Below are 18,415 nucleotides of genomic sequence, written 5' to 3'. Positions count from 1 at the left end.
GAAAGTTTTATTTTTTAATGTAAGTTTACCTGCTATACCCGATATATGTGCGGACACTTTGTATTTCTCTTTTACCATTGACCATTTTCATGGTCGGATTTTCTGCTGATTTTTGTTACTATCATTAGGAAAGCTGGCTTCTGCGGCCGCACGTTGGAAAGTCTCCGCACAACCGGCGGGTGGTCGTGGGTTTCGACCGGGCTCTGAGAGGTTTCATTTCATCATAATGCTGGGCTGTCAAAGAAAAATATTCTTGATTAGGACGTAAAACATCGAATAAATAAATCGACGATGGCATATTACCCTAGTTTCAGCATTGGTCATTATCCTGTTTGTCAGTTGTTATTTATTTCTCTCTTTTTTTGGCTGATACTTGTCACTGTAGCGATTATGGCATATTGATCATGTTTTGCCGTCGATCATTACCATGGTTGCCATGTGACTAGTGCGAATGGTATACAGACGCCATCGTGTTTTACCATTCTTCCTTACTGGAATAGGATTTTCTACTGATTTTTGTTATCATACATGTAGAATTAATCATTATCATGGTAACCTTGTCTTACAATTGACCATTATTGTGGTAACAATTTCTGCTGTTTCTTGTTACTACAGTGATGATGGAAGGCTAACCCTGAAGAAACCCATCCCAGACGCCATAACAGAGTGGGTGGGCAGCACAGTATGCACCAACACAAAAACCGGCTTAGGGGTGTCCGGTACCGCTAAAGTCACGGCCTTCAAGCCATTCTTCGCCTCCTATACGTTGCCGTATTCTGTAATCAGAGGGGAGAGGATTCCAATACCGGTGACAGTCTTCAACTACCTCACCGACTGTCTGGCCGTAAGCAGACTTCATATATGCTTATGTGTAGTCGTATGGATATGTTTACCACCCACAAATACTGTCTTGTGGCTTGTTAAAAGTTTGCTACTTGTTAACCATCTCGTGTGAGTTTTCCGTAAGGGAGTGGGGGGGGGGGGGCGGCCCCGTTAGCACAGTTGGTAGAGCGGTATATCCACGGTCAGACCTGGGTCGAGTCACACCTAAGACTTTAAAAGAGGAAGTTGCAGCTTTCTCGCTTGGTGTTCAGCACGAAGGGGATAATGCAACGACTGGTGGACCCGTAGCAGTATAATGGCTCGAGCGGGGCAACTTACTAGCCTTTGGTAAGTCGTCTCAGTGAAGGAGCACTTGATTAATAGAGCGGTGAAAATCCGTCCTGCAACAAGGAGGCACATTACATACACTCTAAGGACTCCTTCGTCGTTACATGACTGAAAAATTGTTAAGTGCGACGTTTAACCCAAAGTACTCACTTACTCACTCACTTTTCCGTAAGGGCTATACAGAGAAGATCAGTTTCTCAAAATTTCCCCTAAATTGCTTTCAGATGTGATGTTGTCTAATTATCTTTATCTTAATTGTTAGAAGGCAGATTAATTTAAACCGTCATTCCGAATCAATCGGGAGTTTAACAAACAGTTTCAAAACATCAAGATGCCCAGGACGACTGTCATGCAGAAGTATCATCCTGTTATGTGAAGAACTAAAGCACAGACGTTTGAAAACTCAATCAAAAACCCGCCAATCACCACTTTCTCAGCACGATAGAAAGAAATCGAAAGTTTCCAAATTCTAATAGCCTTTGCATCATAATTGTGAAGACATTAGTCCATACCTTTTGTTTTATCACCTGCCACGTAAATGAACTAACCTGTATTTTTTTCTCTGTTGTTAAGATTCGGCTTGACCTTGATGTGTCCAAGGGTCAGTTTGAGCTGGAGGGTGTGTCCAGCGTGACGCTGTGTGTGTGCGGACAAGACTCGGAAACACACAGATTCCTCATCACTCCCAATACTCTGGGTGATGTCAATATTACCGTTGATGTAAGTTATATTGCCAATATACTTTTCTTCCTAAGCCCTAGTCTGAGGTAAGTTTTCAGACTTCCGAAGATTGAGATTGGTTGGAGGAATAAATTTTCTTGATACTTTAAATATTTCGGAGGGATAATTCTTACACCATGCTTTTGCGAAAACTGAGGGGTATTAATTTGGATATGTTCGTTAGCCTGTCTGCCCGTCGGTTACCCTTCCGTTTCTGTACAATAACTCCTGCAATCATTGCCTGAGTTTGAGTTTGTGTACAGCTTCTCGTCGTTCAACCTCAAGACCTCAAGTACGAAAACTTAAGTGATCAATGCATAAGTTTTGCATATTTCATTGGTTCCCTGATTCTGATTAATTGTTGGTTTCAATGCAGTAATTGCGTCAATCGTTTTGTGTGATTCGCTCTATGGTCTATTAGATCAAGGCCGAAAACCATATTGCTGCGTACTTAACGTGGGATATAAACTCTCTGAATATGGCTTTGCCTTATGACGTCACTGGTTTCTGACAGCGATTCTGTGGACGTAATCATAAGCTACACACTTTTACATGATAAATGGTAAACACTGAACACTTCAGCTTTGTCTAGCTGCATTTTTCGCCTTGTGACTGGTATATGTTAATGTTTTCAGGCCAGGTCTGTGACGGATGCTGGATACTGTAGTAACAGCCTGGTGATGAGTACTGAGGGAATCGGCGTCAGAGATATCCTGACCAGACCACTTCTTGTGGAGGTGAGTCATTCTCATTCAAATACTTTCGTTTGTTTTTGTTTGTTCTCTTTTTTCTTTAAATGCATTAATAATTAAGAAAACATTAATATCAAGTATATGCCAAATGGAAGACCATTAAAAGCTCTGTATGAAAATAATTCAGTTTGTTTGTTTTAAAAAATTTTTCAACCGGATAAAGTGCATTTAAAACATTATATTCGACAGTAGACCTTTCTGACTGTACTTTGACGTTACATCAGGTTTTTACCACTTAACACACAAGAACCCTAGGACTTTTGCATTCCAAATTGATATACGTATAAAGCTATGAATGCATGTCACGGATAAAATACGTAGTGAAATAGTCTTGAGTACGGCGTAAAACTTCAATCAAGTAAAGAAATAAAATTTAATAAAGCAATTCAGATAGTAAAGTTAACTTTTCTTCCTGTTTACTTCAGTCTGAAGGAATCCCAGAGGAGTACACCAGGAGCATCTTTGTCTGTCCCAAAGGTAAAGTGTATTTGAGCAGCTACAAATCTGGACCAACTTTCACAAACCTTAATAAATCGGTTTTTGCGTAATATTTGTCGTCGCCGTATGATGGCGTGATCTTCATACAACGTCGTATACAAAATCGTTACGAGAAATATGACTTAAGTTTTGTAAAAATGGGCCCTGAGTTGTCATTTCCTATTTACTAAACCACGATTTATTTCAGTATTTCTTTGAAGAGGGAATATTATTCATGTAATTTATACTTGCGAAGGGTTTGCAGTAATTCGCGAACAAGCTTTCACAAACCTTAATAAATCAGTTTTTGTGTAATATTTACTTGTACTTGCGAAGGGATTGCAGTAATTCGCGAACAAGCAGTTGTTCGCAACCTTTTTACTAAACCGTACAAAACAGTAACCGATTTCTTCAATATTTTGCAGGTGAAGATGCTAAAACAGCTGTAGAAGAAATCGACATGCTTCTTCCAGACAATGTCATCTTAGATTCTGCACGAGGATATGTCACTGTAATTGGTAGGTTTGTCCTTGGTGCGCAAGCGTCAGCTTCATGAGAATTGATTTAGAGCGCTACGATGGGCTTCAGAGATAAACCAATGGTAAACAAAAAGTTCAGTCAAAATCTTGTCACACAAAGCAAGTAAATTCACTTGTTACGTTTGTTGTACAAGAGAAAACAAATGTCGAAGAGGTGCACTGGCATTCAGATTTACGAGCCTAAGCCTGCCTTAGAATACAAGTCTTTGACTTCATTAATTTAATTTAATTAAGTGAAAACATAAGTACTTTCAGATATAGTTTTCATCGGGTTTCCTATTAACGCTTAGCTTCTGCTTATTTGTTTCTTTCACAAAATAGTAGCACTGAGTACTTGAAGAGAATCCAGTAAAACCCAATAAAGTAAAATGCATACTGAATATATCATATTATCTTATTATATAAGTTTCTTCCCAGAGATAAGCTATCCACATTAAAATACAGAACATAAGATCCCATTTGTGTGGACGTGTGCTGACAGATATCTTCAGCAGTATTGGTGCGCATTGTGGTTCACGGTTGACTTTTTGCAGGCGACCTCATGGGCTCAGCTTTGAATAACCTCGACAACCTGGTGAAAATGCCTTATGGTTGTGGTGAGCAGAACATGGCTTCATTCACTCCAAACATCTACGTCATGGAATATCTGTACAGCACAAACCGACTCACTCAGGAAATTTCTGATAAGGCCACCAATTACATGAAGATAGGTAAGTTCTTCTAGATCCTGGTCAGCAATTGCCACAGGATATATTGCCTTAGTCATTGAATCGGTAATGACAATGTCGGACTGCTGATCTTTGATGCCTGGTCCTCAAATTAAATAAACAATATTTATTTTATTTCACAAATGTCATTAAATGTTAGTTTAATGCCAGAACGATCCAAGAACACAGACACATTAAATGTACACTTTAATTCAACGTCATGGAATTGTCCATTATGGCAATCTGTTATACGGAAATGTGCCGGTATCTTCCCACAATAAGCCGTCGTAATAAATGAAATTATATTATATGCTGATATAAGTGAAAGTACGGCGTAAAACACCAGTCAAATAAATAAGTATACGGAGAGGCCAAAGAGCATTCGCCGGTACCTGCTGCTACGTGATAAATCGAATCAGGGAGAGATGGATCCGAGCTTGTGGCCTCATCGACGAGGAGACGATCGTCTGTACGTTTGGAGAAAAGTGTTTTAGGTATCTATACCAAGGTCATGTAACACGTATGTGTTATATAGTTATGGAGGTTATGCATTTTTATGAAGCTTATTATACTTTTTGAAGACTTCCAGTACAAAAGCAACCCTGTTATTTACAGGATATCAGCGGCAGTTACGCTACCGCCACAAGGATGGGTCTTACAGCGCCTTCGGCGAGAGGGATGGCTCCAGCCAGCCCGGCAGCTCCTGGCTTACAGCATTTGTCGTCAAATCCCTGGCAAAAGCTCGCCCATACATCTTCATAGACCAGAAAGATTTGGACCAAAGTATCAACTTCTTCAAGTCCTCCCAGGACAATGAGACAGGATGCTTCCCTAAAATAGGACAGACCAGTGCCTATTTAAAGGGTGGTTTGGAGGGACAGGCAAACTCGACATTAACGGCATACATCCTGATTGCCTTGCTGGAGGCTGACACCGCCTCACAGGTGAGTTATATATATATATATAAAGTATAATAGTATCATTATATATATATAATGATACTATTGAACTTTTCCACGTGTGACTTGTGTCATATTGGGTAAGGCAAGTGAACCCATTTGAACATCATGTAACACCGCATGACAGACCATAAATTGATTTTTGTCACTGGGGTCCAACCAATTTGCCAAACATTGCTAAAGAATATTGTCTCCTAAGCTTTATGTAGGATTACCATGATATGGCTTAACTACCGCGAATGTAACGTTAAACTCCAATCAATCGTTCATCCCTTCATTCATTCTCTCTATAGGACCCAGTGGTACAAGGAGCCGTGAAGTGTATCATGAACGACGAGTTCGACGACGTCTACACCATCGCTCTCTCCGCATATGCTCTCACCCTTTATGACGAAGGGCTACCATTCCGACACGAGCTGATGAGCAAACTCCGGGACACCGTGATAGAGGAAGGTAATGGACAGTCGAAATGACAAAAATACGTGTCATTATGTAAGAGGTATCTTAGTAAGGAGGACAGGTCTGAGATGGTCTACGAGATATATCCGAATGGCAGACGCTTGGATGTTATAATAGGGTTAGATATTGTACTTTTCTGCAAATGAGAACAGGTCTTGCAAGTTGTTTCATCAATGCAGAGTGCATTACGCAATGCAGAATTTGACGTTACCAGTTTAATTTACTTTGCAGTTGCATTGTGAGTCTGAGAAATTTGCTGGATTTCATTGCTGTATTTATTATTTTCAGCTGTCACACTGTCATCGTTGCTCTTGTTTTACTCACTATGCTGTATGCCTTTAAGTATATGTAATTCCTGTTGTATACATATTGACGAACTCTGTTGTTCCAGAGGGTCAGCAGCACTGGGAGAGGGCAGACAAACCCGAGAGACCGCAGACAAGATGGTGGTGGTATTACACGGCCAACTCCGCAGAGGTTGAGATAACCGCTTACGCTCTCATGGCCCTTATCGTCAGTGAACAACAAGGAGGCATCATCATTGGTCAGCCCATTGTCCAATGGCTATCCAGACAGAGGAATTCCTACGGAGGATTTTCGTCTACGCAAGTATGTAATTCAAAAAATAACAGAAATATACCACACGCAATTAGAAAGAGTGGTTCAACAGAGACAATAATGAAATTACAGATGTGAAAAATGTCTTTTCAGGTTTGGTGAATGTTTTATTTATTAAGCAAACTTTTAAAATTATCTTATGCCAAAATTGTAAGAGATATGTCAGTGTGCAAATGTAACTGAGAATGGAATACAGTTAGGCTGTTCACAACGTGGCATTATAATCATCAAAACACTCCAGTACAATGAGGCATTTTGCATAACGTCAACCTGAATGTGGTTCAGGTGTGTTTCGAAATTTGCATTGAACTTGTCAGTCAGTTTTATGACTCAGAGTCCTTGATAATTAAGCTGGTCAATTAATCAAAGATCATTAAATATTTAAAGATGTTATTCACATAAATTTATGTATAATATTTTCTATACTCTTTTGAATAGTATGTATCAAAGTGCTCCTGGGTGTCTCCATACCCTGCAGATAGCTTTCGTGATAACGGCAATATGTAATCATTTTCATTCATCGTGTAATAAGTACTCAAGTTTTCTGTAACAGGACACAGTCGTGGCTCTTCAGGCATTGGCAGAATACGGTACCATAGCATACACGGACGGCTTGGACATGGCTGTCACTGTATCCGACGACGAGGAAGACTTGGTAACAGTAGAGCTGAGCGACACGGACAGCCTCATTCCTACACGACAGCGAATAGACACCCTGCCTACGCAAGTGAAAATATCAGCTTCCGGGGACGGTTGTGCTATGATACAGGTGAGTTTTTATTAAGTTTTTATCGCTCTAGAGTTCAGTCCTGAGAAGGGTCATATTTAAGACTTATACAGAATGGCAATTTTGTTGCCCTTTCTCCCTTGGGGCTCATTAAAAGGGGGAAAGTCAAGTTCTGCTCGGCCTGGTGTCAGTATGCGTTTGACTTTTTCGGAATGGCGTTACAGTAATGTAGCACTAGAAATACGCCCACACTGACACCTGCCTGCTTCAAGGTCACGTCGTCGAAATATGCACTAAAACTTACCTTAAATTATGTTGCCAAGATACAAACACAAATCTACTGGAGATGACCGGTCAGTTAGTGGTTTATGTTAATAAAAGCATATCTCCGGAAGTAAAGATTCGAATCTTTAAATCCCTCAGTACTGTAATGCACATATCTCTAAGTGTCCGTGCAGCCTTGATGACAATAAGCGGTCGGGGACGTTCATATCACTGTTTGAGCAATCTAATGTTCGTTGAAGACAACTTGTCCTCCACAAGTATGGTGTGCCTATCTGTGCATCACTCGTTCACCAGTAACTTGCCAAAGATCGATGGTTATTAAACCTCCACTCATAAAACTGACTACCATCGCATAAGTGAAGGTTTCTTGAGTATGGCGTTAAACAACAATCTAATGAACAAATAATTACAATGGACATATCAGGCTAATAAAGTCTCGGCCAATTCCTTTGAAGAGAGATTACGTGCAAACCTCAAACAACGAGGGGCCTCCGTGGCATAGTTGGTTAGCGTATTTGAGCCTCTTACCAATGCGGTCGCTGTGAGTTCGTCCAGCTCATGCTGGCTTCCTCTCTGGCCGTACGTGAGAACGTCTTGCAGCAACCTGCGGATGGTCGTGGGTTTTCCCTGGGCTCTGCCCGGTTTCCTCCCACTATAATGCTGGCTGCCGTCGTATAAGTGAAATACTCTTGAGTACGGCGTAAAACACCAATCAAATAAATAAATAAATCAAACTATTGCAATTTATACAGAGGATCTAAGCCTTGGAACTCACATACACCCTCATGAGAATAATGGCATTCAGTTATCAGCCGTAAAACTGACAGGTCAGGTGCCATGTCCGATGAACTTTAATGTTGTTGTTTTTTGTTTTTTTTCTTTCATTTTGATGGAGTACCAAGACAGCGTCTACTTAAATGGAACAATCCCCATACTAAAGGTCATATGAGTGGCTTGTGGTCACTAATCGTACAGCCAATTTCTAAAAGATTGATTAGCACAAACCTTCACATAAATCAAAACATAAATAACTCTCTATCATCCAGTAAGTGTATAAAGTTGACCATCAGGGATATGTTCGTCGCTAACAACTAAGAATGCATTTGCACTTTTCAGGCCAACGCCCGTTATAACGTCGAAGGGCAAACTCCGAAAGACCCTGCATTTACACTGGACATTAAGATGTTCCAGTCGGTAATGGAGCCAACAAATTGCGACAGACAAAGAATGCAGATCTGTACACGGTATGTCTGCTGTGTAGATATTCATACAAGTAAAATCAGAAATTATTTATCAATTGTCAACAAGACATAAACTTACTTAATCACGCCATTTGAGGCTTAGACAACTTTTTTTTTAATTATGTATTAGGATATTACCTCCTATGGGAAAAAATTCAGTGAAGCGATTAAATTAACTTTGATGCAACTTCGACTAATTTTAAGTACATAATTTCTGGTGTTTAGAATCGGTTAAAATTAAACAATTGCAGCATGTTGAGAATTCTAAATTCAAGTTGCGTTTTTTTTTCTTCCGTCTTACAACTATATGTTGTTATTTATTTTCTAATTTTCAGTTTTACTGTGTCGGGTCAGGTATCTAACATGGCTATAATAGAGGTTAAAATGGTCACTGGATGGATCCCTGATGAAAAAACCTTAAAAGACGTAAGAGTTCTTATAAACGGAAGTAATCTTTTAAATATAGGTAATCGCAACGATAAGTTCCTAAAATTACCTTACGGAAGAAGATAAACATAGAGTAAGACTGGGTTACGTGTTAAATTACGAATTTTAGCTACCTTAAGCTGGAAGAAAGCCAGACTTATTTACTGAATGATGATAGATAGATATATTTCTGTAATATCATGGTGAAAATACAAGTGCTCTGTTTAAATAATAAATTAAATGTTTCATATAATAGAAATGAAGCGTGTTATTATTATATTTTATTGCTTTTTATTTTGTTTTGGATTTTTGTTTTGTTGCAGCTTGTTAAGCTACCACTCTGGGGTATACAAAGATATGAGATTGATAATAACGTTGTTAACTTTTACTTTGACGAGGTAAGACTACATGTGTTGAAATTTTATCAAATGTACACTAACGTCAATGTCCGTGATTACGCCAATTAAATAGTCCGATACGAAAAACAAATTGACTTAACTGAGCCTTCGTTGATTTATTTGCCGGAATCTTTTTGCAGTACCAATACACCCAATCCACATATACATCAGATGTTGTATTTTAGTGGTTTATTATTTTTTTTTTTGTTTGTTCGATTGGTGTTTTACGCCGTGCTCAAGAATATTCCACTTATAAGACGGCGGCCGGCATTGTGGTGGGAGGAAACGGGGCAGAGCCCGGGGGAAACCCTAAACCATCCGCTGGTTGCTGGTGGACCTTAGTAGTATATCATATCCATATAATAAGGTAAACGTCAATGTATCTATGTGTTTAACTTATTCATAGTAAAATGCATGGGCAAAGAACATGTTTCTAGTCGACACTTATGTTGTTCTGATTACATTAAACACAGTGATATCACCGTTGCTTTGCTGATCTTTTTTCTTCAGATCTCCGCCCAGAAGAGCTGTGTGTACTTTGAAGTGATCAGGGAACTGGAGGTGAATAACACCCAGCCTGGGAGAGTCCACGTGTATGATTACTATGAAACAGGTAACATTTTGTTACGTGATGTTCCTAACATATGAGTAACACATGCATGTTACGCACGTAGGCCTACATTATCAACCCAGTTGTAGTTTCTTTCTGAAATATTTCTTTCGTATGCTTGTTTCATGCCTTTGGCTCTTTTGTTAAAAATACTCCTTGGGCGACAGCTGTTTGCTAGCTGTGCGAGAAGCAATAGATGCAACTTATAACATCTTTTCAATCTAGCCTGTAAAATCTACATAACCCATTGTGTAATTTGAAGGCATATCGAGAGGACAACCCCCCGAAACGGCTAAATGTACAAAACGGCATGGAGAGTTCCGATAAAGGGACGATACTCTGCTGGGCTCTTTCACATGGGATACAAGAAAAAGAATCACTTAAAAATTCGAGATCCGGATCTGAATGTAAAGGATTGATGCTAGAGCAAAATTTTAATCCAAATCCCTGCATAACCTTTTGAAAACATTTTCTGACAGAGAGAATGAATGACAGATAAAAGCCGGTAAAATATAACGCCGTTTAATGTCTTAAATAAATATTTACATGTCACAAGTTTAGACTTAGATCTCATAATTTGTAACTGGACACCACTAAAGTTTGAACACAAATGGAGTGGAATCGTCCTAGGTTTTTTGTCAGCACAGTTCTTGTTCTATAAGGTATCCAGGTTGTGATGGGTTTTTTTCAAAACGATTAAATGGGAGACATACCTTCGACTTCCGCCCATATCTGCTTTAATATATTCCGCCATAGCTGGATGTGAAATGGAGTTTTTGGAGAATATGTGAATATGTAAAAGTTAACATGATCAAATAATTTCAGATTATTCCGTGATAAGTCCCTACGAAATAGAGCCACAATGCAACACTTTCCAATGGAGGCCGATGTAAGTATAAATGGATCTTTCATTTATTCAATCAAATGATTAAGTGTTGAGAAGATTTGGTTAAAGAAAAATGATCATTTTTTATTGAAAAAGATCGATAAGGTAAGGATTTCCTAATTGTGGTCTGAAGCAGATCAGAGGAATTTAATTTTTATTGATTGGAAAGTCAGAATTTTAAGTACACAGGTAACCAGATTGTGCAATTAACATGGTAACTGTTGTTAATTGGACAGTTAAAGTCTTTGTCCAACAATATATGACATGGAACATCTGACCTATCATCTCCACAAGCAAAGTATATCAGAAACCAGTGTTTAATACACGTGCCCATAAAAGTTGAGCTGCTCTTTTAACTGGTCAATTTTAAGAGTGTCCAAGTTCCCTGGTCACACCTTTACTTCTGACCTGTATAATTTTAGCCTTGCTCGGCCTTGGTTCCGGTCGTACGTAAGTAGGCCTGCCAGCAACATGCAAATGATCTTGGGTTTTCCCCACCGTATTGTCGGCCGCGATAGTATAAGTGACATATTTTTGAGTGGAGCGTACACATAAAGCCTCCAGATTTGGACATGTGTTTTGGAGTTTTATATTATTAGACACAATATTTTTGTTCAGCCTGTCCTGACGTCATATTTGTACACGTACGACAATTCTCCCTACACGTAGGCGCATGCGGACTTTATTGCTTTCTGTTTGTCTTACCAGCTTCTTCGATGCGCTGCCAAGGCCACGTAATTTTGCAGCTGGAGCACTAGGGGGAATAGTGGAGCCAGTTAACGGTACGTATTTGTACAAAGTCGACATCACACTGATCTCACTACAAGAGAGATAGTTTGAATTTTGACATTGTTAAGTAACCTTTGTTTAATAAGGATACATGGATAGGTCCAACATATGGCCATTTCATATCCCGCCAATCATAGAATTTGCAGGTCTCAAGAAGAAACAGTGCGTCAAGGATATTCCATAAAACGCCTTCTCAATAAGTTTCCTAAATTTTACAACCGGTGACTGTGGAATGTCTAGGATCTTTGCATGACGCTCCCCTGCATATTAGTGCCTAATTTACAGAATGTAGGACTATCTTAGATGATTTTTGTGCATTGTGTTGGATTAAGGAACAACATTGGATATAGGAGCAGCTGCGCAATAGAAGCGCAACTGAGTTATATAAAATATATATACTTACGAATAAGTGAAATATTCTTGAGTACCGTGCAAATCCGTTAAACACAAATCAAATAAATAAATCTTTCCGTCGTCATGGGAAACTGATTAAAATTACTAATCTTATTCAGATGACTCCGTCGAAATTTTATACCTCTTCTTAGTTTGGTGTTGACTGTTGTTTTGGAATTTGTTATTGCGTTCAATTGACCTGTAGCGTTTATTATGCTTGCTAATTGATTCCAACAGAGAGTCACAAATTTGTATCCGATATTGAAACGCTATTCCAGTGAAAAAAATCAAACGTCATAGTCACACTGTAACTGGAACGGTTATATAGTACTATTCTCAGAATTTGTCATAATGAGAAACAAGGATGCAGAGTAAAACGTTATAAGTACAGGGAAGGTTATACAATGAAAGATCATAAGTATACAGTTTTACGCCATTAATGTCCAAGCATATTATTTGGCTTTGTAACCATATGAGGAAAATAGAGTTGTAATTTTGGCAAATATGAGAAACAAGTGATAGTAGATAGGGAATAAAAACACTCTTATTTTAGTTTTCTTTACTTAGAGAACAATGTCCACATTCACATAACTTTTTCGTAACTTTTCCTGTAAATTACGCAGTTACGGAAACGCGGAATGGACATAGTTTTATAATTTGTAGTAATCGAATAAAAAAACAACTTATATAACCAAATATACTAAAATTGATTATCATTTTGTGATGATAATGGCCCATTGAGTCGATCGTCACAAAATTGTTATGTTCTCATAAATCTGTTTAATCTGTTTTATATTAATTTAGATATCAGTCTGTGTACTTATAAATTCATAGATGAAGAGATAATATACGCTTTAAAATATGAGGGGCATAAAATATGTGTCTCACTAAGTATTTGCAGGTAACCCTATCTAAGTGGAGGTGAGAATGTCAGATGAAATCAAACCCAAAGCATGCTGTTATGATTGATTTATTCGATTGATTGTATTAATTTCATTGGTGTTTTACGCCGCCATGCTGTTATGCTATCATGCTGTGGACATTTAGTTGTTTCTATTGTTTCTCATGTTTTGAAAGATATTTTGACATTCCTGCGTTTTTTTTGCTCCCTTGTTGTTATAAAAAAAGTGCAAAAAATGGCTGCAAAACACACAAAAAGTTCTTTTTCATAAACTCACTGCTTCTTTCACTCATGTCGAGCAAGTTAAAGCACAAGAAAACCAGTGACTTTTCAGAAATAAATCATTACTGTTTTTGTCTGTTTTCAGCTACTGCAAAGGTTGATGAAGCATCACCTGTTGTAACAGTAAGTGAATTATACATTTATTTACACAGTATTGTTTGCATTATAGTTTTACAAAAACAAATATTCATATTACGTTCGTGCCTGTGGCAACACATGAACTCCCAAACCGGGATTCTTCCCTGGTTTTATTCTTAGCCAGCAACTGTCAATATAATAAAAGACTTACAACATAGAGGGTAAACCCAGAGCAGCAACAACAGTTTGATAAGTGGCAAATAGTCACACGTAACGGGTGAAATACGGACTCTTGTCAATTTACCTCAATTAAGGTTTTATTCTAACTGGTTATGTAAATGTTTAAACAGTAGCAAATTACCTGATGTACAATTGTTCAAAATGCCGTATTGCCATCATATTTAAGATACAAACATGTTAAAAATTGCAAACGGGCCAGGCTCGGGGGTGCTTAGTCCACCTACAGAATCTCAATGTATGAAGGATTGGAACATAAAAAGACTAAGTCACATTTTTGGTCTCTGCTGAAATGTTTCACGTATAACAGATGAAGAGTGCATATACATTTCAGTAATGTATCACGTTGTATATGCTCTAGTATATCCTCAGAAAATCTCTTCACATCCAACTGGTAGATTGTCATTTAGAAATGGAAGTTTTAGGTAACATTCTTATCGTCAGGAGGGATTAGCTCTAAATGGATGACATGCTAAAATGCCAAGTATCTAGTCTGGATAACGGATTTTAATGAAGTTAACGTGTAGAAGGAGTGCACTCCCGGTGAGTTTCTGTAGTCTGTAGTCCACGGTATTGGCATCTAAAATAAAAGCGCTGAATTGGAAACTGAAGGGTTTCCGTGGCCAAATTGGTTAGCGTGCCAGCGCGACGCAAATGACCCGGGAGCCTCTCAGCAATGCAGTCGCGGTGAGTTCAAGTCCAGCTCGTGCAACCTACCTATCCGGCCGTACGTGGGACGGTCGAACAGCAACAGTTTCCTCCCACCATAATGCTGGCCGCCGTCATATAAGTGAAATATTCTTGAGTACAGGGTAAAACACCAATCCAATAAATAAATGAATAAATTGGAAATTGTAACTGGGTCTGTTTTAAACTACCAGTGTAAAACTAACTACATGTATATATTTCTTATTCCATAGTTTATATACATTAAAAGGAATGGATTATAGTTATTTAGTTCTCATTATTGAAATCTGTTGACTGCTTCTCTTTGCATTATTCCGTCTTAATTTCATACTTTACGTACTTTCTTAGTCCTTTCGGAAGACTCCGTTTTGGGAATTGGCCTGGCGATTATTGATCTGGAGCTTTCATATTGGTATCCGGCTCGTATACGAACGTCTCGACGCATAGATTAAGAAAAGATTTACAAATTATTATATTTCATTAATTCGTGCTTTATCTCCAGGGTGTTAACCGGTGTCCTTACTGCCCAGAGAGCAGGCCCGATAATTTTGAAGATCTTATCTGTTCTTCTGATGTTGGTATGTTGATATATACTATTATGTGATTAGTCGCGTTTGTCTGTGTTGTCATGTGAAAGTCAAGATAGTATGTATTGTGTCGTGTTGATATATGGTGTGTCTTGTTGTCCTGTATTGATATCGTATATGTCTTGTTGTCTTGTATTGATATGTGGTATGTCTTGTTGTCTTGTATTGATTTAGTGTTTGTCTTGTCCTGTATTGATATGGTGTTTGTCTTGTTGTCCTGTATTGATAAAGTGTTTGTCTTGTTGTCCTGTATTGACATGAACCATTTCGTTTTAATATGTATTGGTATCTCTTATGTCTTTTTCGTATGTACTGAAGTGTGATTTTTGTATGATTCTTGTTAGTGTATCTTCATATATGATTTATGTGTTACTGTAGCTTGTTTCGGAGTCTTGACATGTGAATGTGCAATTAGTATACACTGGTCTGTCATTCCTCTTTGTGTGTCTTCATATGTTATTAATATTCTGTCAAATATTTTTTGTTTATTTTGCTCTTTAATTCATCATTTATGGATAAATTTGTCGGGCATCTTATGTGGCCTAATATTGATTCAGTCTTGATTCTGGCTCACTCTGTGTGGTCGTTAACATCTTGGTAACAAACACAGGATTTTAAATTTACATTTTTAAATGGTTAGTGGTTAACGCTAACTTGTATGGTTTAGTTCTGTCTTAACCGTTACACAAAATGCTTTCTCCTCAGCGTACAAGACACAGGCCGGAAGGACAGGAGATTTCAAACTAAAAATACGATCGGATTTCCGACCTGCTTCAGGGAAAGTTGAGATCGAAAAATTCTCCAACTTTGCACTGCCTGAAGGATGTAGCTGTGATGCTCTCGACGGTAAGATAATATTCATTGTCTGCTGCGTAAATCTGAGATAATGTTCATAGCCTGCTGTATAATGTTAAAATAATATTCAGTCCTACGAAGGTAGGATAATATTCACGGCCTGCTATCCTATCTAGACGTTGTTATCGTATTGATGGTAAGTTAATAGTTATGTCCATTTCTAAGGCATTGCTTTATCCCCCTAGGGCGGTTGTTTATTCTGATTTTAATAGCTACATGTCTTCTGAACTTCTGTATAAAAAGCAAAGTTATATGTAGGAAAACGACATGTATTGATCGTCATTGTCTGTGTATGATTTTTGGAATATTCGCAGCCCTACATGCAACATTTTATCTGTTTTTTTCTGCTCCACAGAGGATATCAAGGTGTTCGTGCTGGGACCAAAGGATATATTTGATGAGTCATCTAAAACGCTGAGACTGGACGGAAGTGTGACTGTGGTTCGGCTGATGAAAGGCTTAGACAAACAAGTTCGGCGTGTCGTCACCAAAAGTAGTTGTAAATAGAGGAATAGCAGTTAGCAAAAGATGAAATATTTACTTAAGATGTAACGAAGAAATGATACTGATGCGATTGTGTCTTTGTACGCAATCGCATTTGGATCTTTGTACCCAAAGGAATAAAGGCAGTCATTTCAATATGAATTTGTTTGTTGCTTTTATTCATATGAAAGCTATCCTTATACGTGTTTTATAATATAATTAAAGACGTAGAGAGTTATTTATTTGATTGACGTTTTACGCCGTACTCAAGAATCACTTATACGACGGCAGCTAGCGTTATAGTAGGAGGAAACCGGGCAGGGCCCGGGGGAAACCCACGACCATTGCTGCAAGACGTTCCCACGTACGGCCAGAGAGGAAGCCAGCATGATCTGGACTTCACCTAACAGCGACCGCATTGATGAGAGGCTCCAGGGGCATTACGCTGCGCTAACGCGCTAACCAACTGAGCCACGGAGGGCCCCATAGACAGCATGTCCAGAGCAGCAACGACAAAGTGATAGCTGGCAAATGGTCGCAAGTAACTGGTGAAATCCGACCTCTTGTCAGTTTGCCTCAGTCAGGATTTTATTCTAGCAGTTCATGTTAATGCATAAATAGTAGCAATTTACACAATCCCAAGCAAAATGGCAGAATTAGGTAGAAAAAAATATATGAAGTGACGTTAATTGCAACTTTTTAGACGTCACGGGTCTAGAATTACTCAGAATGCTGTATTGTAATCAGATACATGCGTCGTTTCTTGTTATATGTATTTTCAATTTAACTAACCAAAAACGGAAATAACTGATATCTAACCGAAACTACCATGACGACCCATGAGGGGGACACAAGTAATGGTCACACAAAATGGCCCAACATCACATTGTTCTGCCACGGCATTCTTACTTGCCAGAGAGTTTGCCCATTATAGATTTCAAACTGAGAAAAACTTTCCTTATTTCATCCATTCTTCTTTAACTCGCTACTTAATAGTGAGTTGGTGAGTGCTTAGGGTTTAACGTCGTACTTAACAATTTTTCAATCATATGACGACAAAGGAGTCATTAGAGTCTATATATGCGGGTAATATGCCTCCTTGTTGCAGGACGGATTTCAATCGTTCTTTTATATAGTACTGCTTCACTGAGGCGACTTACCGAAGACAAGTAAGCTGCCCAACCCGAGACATTATACTGATACGGGTTACACTCTCCCCTTAAAGCTGAACTCCAAGCGAGAGAGCTACAACTTCCTCTTTTAAGGTCTGAGGTGTGACACGACCCAGAATTGTCCCATAATCTACCGGATCCGAAGCGGTCGCTCTGAAAACTGAACCTTCGGGGCCGGTCTTGAGATGAATAAGTTAAGATTAATAGATTATTATTGTTTGTTAAGATTGGGCTTACGTAATCTACCTCTTCTTAAATGACAAATGGGAAAAGACTGTCTATCACGTGTGGCATAACTCTGGTCTCATACGAAATACTCTTAAGTTGTACTGAATAATCCACTGTTGCTTATTGAGTCCCTGAGAAAAAAGGTCAACAGTTTTTATAATTCACTTCTAGTTGTAAGTCTGTAACTCAGATAATTTGTCTAAGCAGATGTAAGCAAAAGGAACTTTCGTTCCAGTTTATACCACGTATCATCTGGTTTGTTCTCCATCAGAAAAACACGATCTTTCAGTATTTCAAAGAATCTTGTTTCTCACTCGGCGTACTCAGGCCGTACAACCATTACTATTCAAAAGGAACTTTCCAAATACCATTTCTCTTTAGAGTGTAAGCGCCTATTGTTACAGAGGTCAGAATGTGAAAGTGGTACTTATCTGTCTCAATTTCATCTCCCTAGCTGATTTCCCCGCGTTATGTCAGTATTTGAGCGTAAAAGCGTGTGAATTAGGTCATGATGAATAGTTGTATTTTTCATTCAAATGGTCGGTACACTGACAGACTTGGGTGTATGTCTTTGTCTGAACTGTAGATACATTGTATTTGCTGCCTAATTTATGAATGGAAACAATATCAGGGCGGATATGACTAAAGGGAATCAGGAATCACATATAGATCTTGGCGAATAAACGTAACAGTTATACGGTTTTAACATTCCTTCCGATCTCGCCTCACTGCAGAATGGTACGATAGAG

General features: G+C 38.6%; 1 protein-coding gene across 3 annotated transcripts in view; it reads left to right on the top strand.

Moving 5' to 3' along the window:
- The window catches only part of LOC135472362 (alpha-2-macroglobulin-like), a 43,190-nt gene extending 26,766 nt beyond the window's left edge, over positions 1-16,424 (top strand). For all 3 annotated transcript variants that reach the window (XM_064751833.1, XM_064751832.1, XM_064751831.1), the window contains 20 exons: positions 616-844; positions 1,744-1,890; positions 2,526-2,627; positions 3,068-3,119; positions 3,545-3,637; positions 4,192-4,368; positions 4,981-5,309; positions 5,618-5,777; positions 6,175-6,392; positions 6,955-7,170; positions 8,530-8,657; positions 8,990-9,080; positions 9,404-9,478; positions 9,989-10,091; positions 10,914-10,977; positions 11,683-11,756; positions 13,425-13,462; positions 14,844-14,919; positions 15,634-15,774; positions 16,139-16,424. In XM_064751833.1, coding sequence (XP_064607903.1) covers positions 616-844; positions 1,744-1,890; positions 2,526-2,627; positions 3,068-3,119; positions 3,545-3,637; positions 4,192-4,368; positions 4,981-5,309; positions 5,618-5,777; positions 6,175-6,392; positions 6,955-7,170; positions 8,530-8,657; positions 8,990-9,080; positions 9,404-9,478; positions 9,989-10,091; positions 10,914-10,977; positions 11,683-11,756; positions 13,425-13,462; positions 14,844-14,919; positions 15,634-15,774; positions 16,139-16,290 — 2,665 coding nt within the window. In that variant the 3' untranslated portion in view covers positions 16,291-16,424. The remainder of the gene's footprint in view (positions 1-615; positions 845-1,743; positions 1,891-2,525; positions 2,628-3,067; positions 3,120-3,544; positions 3,638-4,191; positions 4,369-4,980; positions 5,310-5,617; positions 5,778-6,174; positions 6,393-6,954; positions 7,171-8,529; positions 8,658-8,989; positions 9,081-9,403; positions 9,479-9,988; positions 10,092-10,913; positions 10,978-11,682; positions 11,757-13,424; positions 13,463-14,843; positions 14,920-15,633; positions 15,775-16,138) is intronic.
- Positions 16,425-18,415: the final 1,991 nt, after the last annotated feature.

The sequence above is a fragment of the Liolophura sinensis genome, chromosome 8 (genome assembly GCF_032854445.1).
Source record: "Liolophura sinensis isolate JHLJ2023 chromosome 8, CUHK_Ljap_v2, whole genome shotgun sequence".
NCBI classification, from domain to species: Eukaryota; Metazoa; Mollusca; class Polyplacophora; order Chitonida; family Chitonidae; genus Liolophura; species Liolophura sinensis.
The sequence above is the reverse complement of the archived record's forward strand: the minus strand, read 5'-3'. Positions and strand labels throughout refer to the sequence as shown.